The sequence below is a fragment of the Salvia miltiorrhiza genome, chromosome 2, assembly GCF_028751815.1.
Source record: "Salvia miltiorrhiza cultivar Shanhuang (shh) chromosome 2, IMPLAD_Smil_shh, whole genome shotgun sequence".
Lineage (NCBI taxonomy): Eukaryota > Viridiplantae > Streptophyta > Magnoliopsida > Lamiales > Lamiaceae > Salvia > Salvia miltiorrhiza.
Window position 1 is genome coordinate 17,003,587 of NC_080388.1, and position 7,871 is coordinate 17,011,457.

Sequence of the window (7,871 nt, forward strand, 5' to 3'; positions counted from 1 at the left end):
TTAATGCCCACTCTAACTCGCATATATTGCTGCCAAACTCCGGAGGAGTTAGTGCTGTCATACTCCATGAATTTTCCAACAAAATTGCCAAGCAATCGGCCAACACCTTCAGTGAGAAAACCGGCAGGTAGATCGTAGATTTAAGGAAGATAGTCCAGAGGAACGTTCAGTGGAAACTCCCCACGTTTGAGCTTGTGCAGAATGAGAGAGAAATTTCTAAACGCCCAAGGCCCTCCCTCGAAAACCCTCTGAAGGTCAAGCTCATGGAAGAATTGAAAAATATATCTACCTTTCCCGATATCCTTCATGAAAACACCCTTCCCCGGTCGCCAGACACTAGTGAGCCGGTTACGCATTAAGTTAAAATTGACGGGTTGTTCGGTAAGAAAACGACCAACGAGACATAGCTCCACAGAAACATTAGATTCACCAGCAATCTCATCATCAAGGACAAGTTCATCGTCTTCATTTCCAAGATTAAGGCCAGCCATATGGTTTTCCATGAAGAGGCAGAAAGAAAGTTTCAAGGCGGAAGTCTCAACAGGGGAGAAAACAAAGGCTCTCAACAAATGAGAGAAATCTGTAAATTAATGGTGCACGCATTTTAAATTCTTAAATGACTGGGTGTATTGTGAGTGGAATAAGGGTGGTGGCATTGGTTTGTTTAAAAAAGCAACTCCTTATGTGCCACATCAAAAGTTTAAACCTACCAACTATTATAAACTTACCTTTGTAGCAATAAACCTACAAAAGCAACTCCATTATGGGTCCTACCATATCTCTTATATATATATATATATATATATATATATATAGAAGGTTCAATGGGAAAATATATATTTTGAAAGAAGAGAGAAAAAATCTCAGCACTTGAATTCGCTTCATCAACGCACAAGATTCACGTTGATATAATCACTATTTTCATAAGTTTAGGAATGAATGATTCTTGGTCAGATTGCCTTTTATTACTGATATTTCTTGTTTAATATTTTCAACTTTCTTTTGTTTATTCAAGTCAAGTTGAGTTAAAACCAAGACGATAGTCCAACCCACCATTTTTTATTTTCTATTTTGTGACATCGAGATGCAACTGCACCAACTCCCTATGGGATCGACCCTAGCTAATCGCTGGCACTACGCATGTCTTGAGCAAAGAGTATTATAAATTTATTTGCACGTAAGTTGGAACGACAGCTTTGTTAACAACGAAGTTGTGACGCCCGGGGCAGAAGTAAGGAGTGATCGCTGGTGCACAAGGTGTGGACAAAGAGCGGCTCCTATATGTGCTTCGAAGAGAAGGGGTACATAAATGAACTGAAACACTCCACACACCTGAAAGAGAGGGATTCCAAGAATATGCAAGTATGAGACTGCATATTCGAGGAGAGCTTAAATAATTTAATAGGTGCTACTCATATCAACTGTTGGGAACCCCATGGAATATCTTGTTTTGTTATGATGATACTAAAATCCTTAGGCTTAATATGTAATAGACTAGAACAATTTGAACTCAAGTGTTAGAGTTCGTTTCTAGTTTAGTTTGCGGTTCTGAAGACTGAAGACTGAAGAACGAAGGACTGAAGACTCAAGACTAGAGCTGTCAAACCTAGCGGGCCGGGCTGGCCCGGCCCAACCCAGCGGGCCTAGGCATTTTTTTGGGCCCGGCCCAAAATTTCAGCGGGCCGCCAAAATCGAAGCCCAGCCCAGCCCTACACGGGCTGCCGGGCGGGCCGGGCCAAAACGGGCCTAAAACTCATAACTAAATTGTCATTCAAGTTTAAAGAAAAAAAAATTGTAGGCAAGCAAGTATACACCTTTTAACACAAGTTCCTGCTCAAAATATCTCAATTCTACCAGTCTACACTACAACAATATATACGGCAATATAAAGTTCCTTAATCCACAAGTTCATTCTCAAAAGTCAAACCAACAAAGCTACTAAAGTAATATAAAGATGCTTGAATCCATAAGTTAATTCTCAAACCAACAAAGCTAATAAAGCAATATAAAGATGCTTGAATCCACAAGTCTTTCAAAGCAACAAAATAAAAGATCACAAATCAACTTAGTTCCACAAATCAAGTGCTTGAATCTTCCTTTGAAACTTGTATTTCCTCCACATCCTCTTGCATATCTTAAAAGAAAAAAAGAAGAAGTTAATATCATTAGGGAGTAGTATGCATTGTAATTTGAAAATTAAAAGAATACATAATTATTACCCGATGTTTTCACTTCCTTGAAGCCATGTAACCAATTGCGAGTACAAATGAGAGCTTGAACGGTGTCGGGAAGCATACAATTTCTATACTTTTGCAAGATACGGCCACCAATGCTAAATGTTGATTCCGAAGCAACCGTTGTGATTGGAATGCTCAAAATATCTCTAGCCATCCTTGCAAGTCGAGGGAATCGATTAGCATTCACTTTCCAATATTCTAAAACACTTAACTTCGCAAAGGGTTTGAAACGCTCTTCCAAGTACAAATCAAGTTCATTTTCGCCATTGGTTGACTCCTCTTCATTCAACTCTTGATTATACAACTACAACACAAATAAAATATAAAAAAACTGTAAAATCAGATTGAAAGCAGTCAAAAATCAGAATTTACAGATTTAAATTAATTAAAATAAAGCATACTTACATCCAAAAATGAGAGACTACTTCTACTTGTGCTGGCATGTGGCTGAGATTGAGGAAGAGTCTCTCTTGGAGTGATAGTGGGACACCTTGATGCAATTTCAATCTTGTCATATTCCCCAAAAAGTTTATACAACAAATCTCTTATCTTCTTCACCTTCCCCTCATAATCTTGTGGGTAAAGTATCTTGTAACAAAATGTCAAGAACTTCAACTTTGAGTTGGGGTCCAAAATACTTCCAAAGACAAGAGTGGCACAATAGTCTTCCCAATACTTATCGAATTTCTTCTTCATCCTTAACGCCATATCTTTAATTACCTCATCAGTCGAACCAGCAAACTCATTCAACTTCATTTCTATTTGTGCAACTTGCATGAAATATAAATTGGAGGTAGGATATGACGACCCTGATATCTCTCTAGTGATTGTGTAAAAAGGCTCCAAAAACTCACATATTCTTTGACCTCTTTCCCACTCTTCATTGGTTGGGCAGTACTTATAGTTAGTGTCATTGTAGCTCAAACTAGTAAATGCTTTACGGTACTTTATAGCACTATCAAGCATTAGATAGGTAGAATTCCATCTAGTTGACACATCTAACTTCAAGAACCCCCCACCTATATCAGTTAAGTGAACCTCCTCAATGCACTTTTGAAACTCTCTCAACCTCCCATCTGTAGCTTTCACATATTTCACACTATTTCTTATTCTTTTCAATGCATCTTCCACAGTCTTTAGACCTTCTTGAACAATCAAATTCAAGATATGTGCAGCACACCTCACATGAAAAAATTCACCCCCACACAGTAAACTGTTTTGCAAATTAAGTCTATCTTTCAAGAACCTAACCATGCTATCATTGGAAGTAGCATTATCCAAAGTCAATGAAAATATCTTGGATTCAATACCCCAATCCTTAAGCACTTCAAGCAACTTTCCAGACAATTCAAGACCAGAATGAGCAGTATCTAACTCAACAAAAGAAAGCAATTTGCTATTTAACATCCAATTTTCATCAACAAAAAGTGCAGTTACACTCATATAGCCTACAGTGGTCACGGCAGTCCATACATCAGATGTCAAACATATTCTTCCAGAATGAGCAGCTAACAACTTCTTCAATTTATCCTTTTCCATCTCAAACACTTTCATACAATCATTTCTTGCTGTGTTTCTACTTACAGCTTTGAATTCAGGATTCAAGCAAGCATTCAATTCATTAACTCCATCATACTCGGCATAGGTAAATGGGAGATCATGCTTAATGATAGCTCTAGCCAACTTATCCCTATACACCTTAGCATCAAATTTCCATTTTGTCAAAAAAGCAGCTCGATTATCAAACATACTACCCACATCTTGAAACTTAGGAGTTTTGAAACAAGATTTAATGTGACGCTTCAAATGAGTGGTGCCATTGGAAGCTTTGCAGCTGTACCAACCATGACAATGCTTGCATTTACACTTTGGAACATTATCTATCATGCAAGGCTTATCAAAATGTAACCACACATCAGATTTTGGTTTCTTAGAAACTTCCATATCACCATTTTCATTAACACCCAACCTCGTAGTGCCTATTGTACTGCCACAATCCACAGAAGTACCTGGAGTACTCTTAGAAGTAGGTGTTGAAGTAGGTGTCTCCAATATTTGCACCTCATCATCCTCTATCTCCTTCTCCATATCAACATCATTGCTTTCAGTATCCATTCCTACGCTCCTACAATAACAAAAGAAACTCAAATTAAAGTAAGATTTTCGAATAATTGCTGAATTCAATGGTTGAATAATGACTCAAATTCGATGATACAAAATAGTTCAAAATAGTTCAAATCTGAAATGGAACAAAATACACTGACTAAATTCGATGATGCAATAGTTCAAAATCTGAAACTCAAATATACTCAACAAGAATTCAATACTTTCAAAAACTCAATTTGCTGAATTTAAGAAGTCAAATTCGAATCTAAAATCGAAGAGAAAATGAAATAGAGATAGAGAGCAAACCTGGGTGTGAGTTGGCTGACCACAGCTGGAGCGGTGGCGCGCTGGCGGAACGGCGGGGCCGTAGCGCCGGTGGTCGGAGTTCCGACGCTCTGGCCGGAGGAGAAGAAGGGCGGCGGCGGCTGGGTGTTTGATTTTGGAATGGGAGGTAGTAGGGTTTTACATTTTTTGTTCATCTTTAAGCTTAATTAGTAGATAGCTAAATTAGAAATAATTTAATAATGATTAGTTGATTAGTATTACTAATTAATAATTAATATATTGAATTTTTAAGCCTTTTAATGCCGGGCCGGTTTAGGCCCAAAAGCCCGGCGGGCTTTTTGGCCCGCTGGCCGCGTGACCCGGCGGGCCGCAATGGGCGGGCCAAGGAGGCCCGGTTTTTTTTGGGCCTTGAAAATCTTAGCCCAGCCCGGCCAAAACTACGGGCGGGCCCATCGGGCCGGGCCATTTTCGGCCCATTTTGACAGCCCTACTCAAGACTGAAGTATCAGTTGAAGAATCAGTTCGGAACTGATTACTTAATGCATGCCACGTGGATTCAGCGGACTGATACTAAAGACAAGTATCAGTTAAATATTCTTCCTCGGACTGAACTTCTAACGTTCAAAAGGAAGCCACGCACTCCAAAAGTATAGCCGCATTAAATGCAGAGATCTCAGGATCTTCCTCTCTCTGCAGAGGTCATTCCTATTTGGTGGCTACTTTATCAGAGACGTCTCATCTCCTGCTCTTCAACACAGCCGTTCCCACCAAACAAGGAACCTCGAAGATTGAAGCCTCAGCCCAAATTCAAAAAGCTCTCCAACGGAAGAAATCTTGAAGACGTTCTCCGCCAACGGATCTATTCAAGATCTCTCCTATAAGTAGTGCTCGAGGATCACTTCAATCTTCACCGATTCAACAACACAAGCTGAAGCTCTGCCAAAATTGCTACTCAGCTCAAAGCCCAACCTCCCAAAGCTTGAATCGAAGAAGAGAATTCCAAAGCCAAAATCAGTCACTGTTGATTACACACATTCTCTTAGACCTTAGGCAAATATCTGTTTACCCAGAAGCCTAGGTCAAACTAGCTCCAAAGAACTTGTTCTTTGAAGTTTAGTTGGCAGGATTTCAAACCTCCCTTCGAGATAGAATCGAGTGTTTGAGTGAAAAGGAGTTCAGGAAGGTATTCTGACTCCGTGAGATCCTAGTGCAAGGTCGTGCTAGGAGTGAGAAATCTAATGCGAGTGAAGTGTTGGTACTGAAGAGTGGAATCTTCAGTGGTACGGTTGTGTGCACCCGGAAAGCACACGGTTCAGTTTGCAGTGCACCAGTTAAGCACTTGCGGAGTGGATTGTTGGTCTGATCAACCGACCGTGGATGTAGGAAGTGTTTTCCGAACCACGTAAAAATCTCTGTGTTATTTACAGCTTTCAGTTTTACATTCTTACTTGTGTTTTTACTTTTGATAAACTGAATTTTGATTAACTGCAAAGAGAAACTTAAGACTAACAACGTGCTCAACCGAGGCTATTACGAAACAAAGTTATTTCCGTTGCGTATGATATCAGTCTGACTGATCTATCCTCTGATAGTCAGGAAGATTTATATCATCTCTGTTTTAGCAAACTCGACTGAAGCCTTAACGTGCATCAGTTAAGTTCCAGTAACTTAACTGATAACTCTTTACTGAAGAGTATTTCAGTATCAGTCGTCAACCCTGTTGGTCAAAACTCTTCTCTGTTAACAGGTGTCTTAGTTTGGTTGTAAAGTTTCGTTTTGATCTCTATCTTGAGATCCCTCTGTTTTAGAGAAAAGAAAAATAGCCCATAGGTGTATTCCCCCCCTCCCATACACCTATTCGAGACCCTCCGGACCTAACAATTGGTATCAAAGCAGGTTGTTCGCAAGAACACTCTGTTTCTGATTAGGTTCTAATTGAACTAGATCCTTTTTCTCAAAGGTCTCGAAAAACTTTTCTCTTTCAAAAAGTGCTTGTGATTTGCTCTATCTGCTGTTACCTGTTTTTATGGAGACTAACCACAGCAGATTATCTTCTCTACCCATGTTTAGTATTGAAAAATACGACATATGGAAGTTTCGGCTTGAAAGCTTCCTCACTGCTCAACATTGCCGAATGTGGGAAGTCATCACCAAAGGACCAATCATCATCACCGAAATTGTCAAAAGGATTCCCGTTGATCCTGCTCGGGATCCATTCGATGACGTCCAGATCAAGGAGAAGGCAAACTTCACCACAGAAGAAATGAAGCAAGATGAGCTTGACAATCTCGCCAAAAGTATCATCTCCAGCACAGTACCAGACAAGCATGTCACCAAGATCATCAAGTGCCGAAGTGCAAAGGAGATGTGGGACATTCTTGAAAGAATGTGCGTAGGCTCCGAGGAAATCAAGGAGAACAAGCTATCCATAGCGTGCCAGAAGTTCGACTCCTTCCTCATGCTCAAGAATGAATCTGTCGACGAGATGGAACTCAGATTCAATCAAATCCTAAATGAAGTTCAATCCATCTCGAAGGACAAGTACACCCAACGAGAAATCAACTTGAAGATTCTTCGAGCACTGCCACGAGGAGATTGGCAGATCTACTCAGTCGCTCATCAGAACAAGCCTGGATTCAGTCAGCTCCCAACAAACAAGCTCTTCTCTGATCTCATGGCAAATGAGTTCGATATCCAGAGAAATCTTGGAATCAAGAAAACTGGAGGATCAGATGAAGATGGCCCTTAACCTTAAGAGGAGCAGCATTGAAAGCTTCAGCAAGAGAAAGCAAGAAGCAAACAAAGGAACCAGCGGAACTCAAGCCAGAGGACTTCTTCAGTCAATATGCTCTGTTGACTGAAAGATTCAACAAGATGGAGTCCAAATTCCGCAAGTACAGAAGGTTCCACAAGCAGCACTACAAAAGAAAAGAAAGAGAAAGCAACCCTAGACATTCCACTGATCGAAGCGAAGAAAGAAAGTCAGCCGCCTATGACATGAAAGATATGGAATGCTTTGGATGCAAAAAGAAAGGGCACTTTCGAAATGAATGCCCTGAACTGACGCAGTCTGAGCGCAAAGAGTTGAAAGCCAAGAAAGATCGCAAGTATGCGAAGAAGAAGGCGATGGTTGCTGACAATGCTGAATCTTCCAAAGATACATCAGAATCATCCGACTTCGACTCTACCAGCTCAGATGATGAGAGCCAAGCCCTGATGGCCAACGAAACTGAAAGCGTGGCT

The 7,871-nt window shown here is 40.3% G+C and overlaps 1 protein-coding gene across 1 annotated transcript; it reads right to left on the reverse strand.

Annotated features, from left to right (window-relative positions):
• Positions 1-1,876: 1,876 nt before the first annotated feature.
• On the reverse strand, positions 1,877-4,875 carry LOC131011404 (zinc finger BED domain-containing protein RICESLEEPER 2-like). Its single transcript, XM_057939219.1, has 3 exons — positions 4,650-4,875; positions 2,643-4,362; positions 1,877-2,541 (listed from the first exon to the last, which is right to left on the reverse strand). Exons 1-3 carry the CDS (start codon positions 4,820-4,822, stop codon positions 2,197-2,199), a joined length of 2,238 nt encoding a protein of 745 aa, XP_057795202.1. The 5' UTR covers positions 4,823-4,875; the 3' UTR covers positions 1,877-2,196.
• Positions 4,876-7,871: the final 2,996 nt, after the last annotated feature.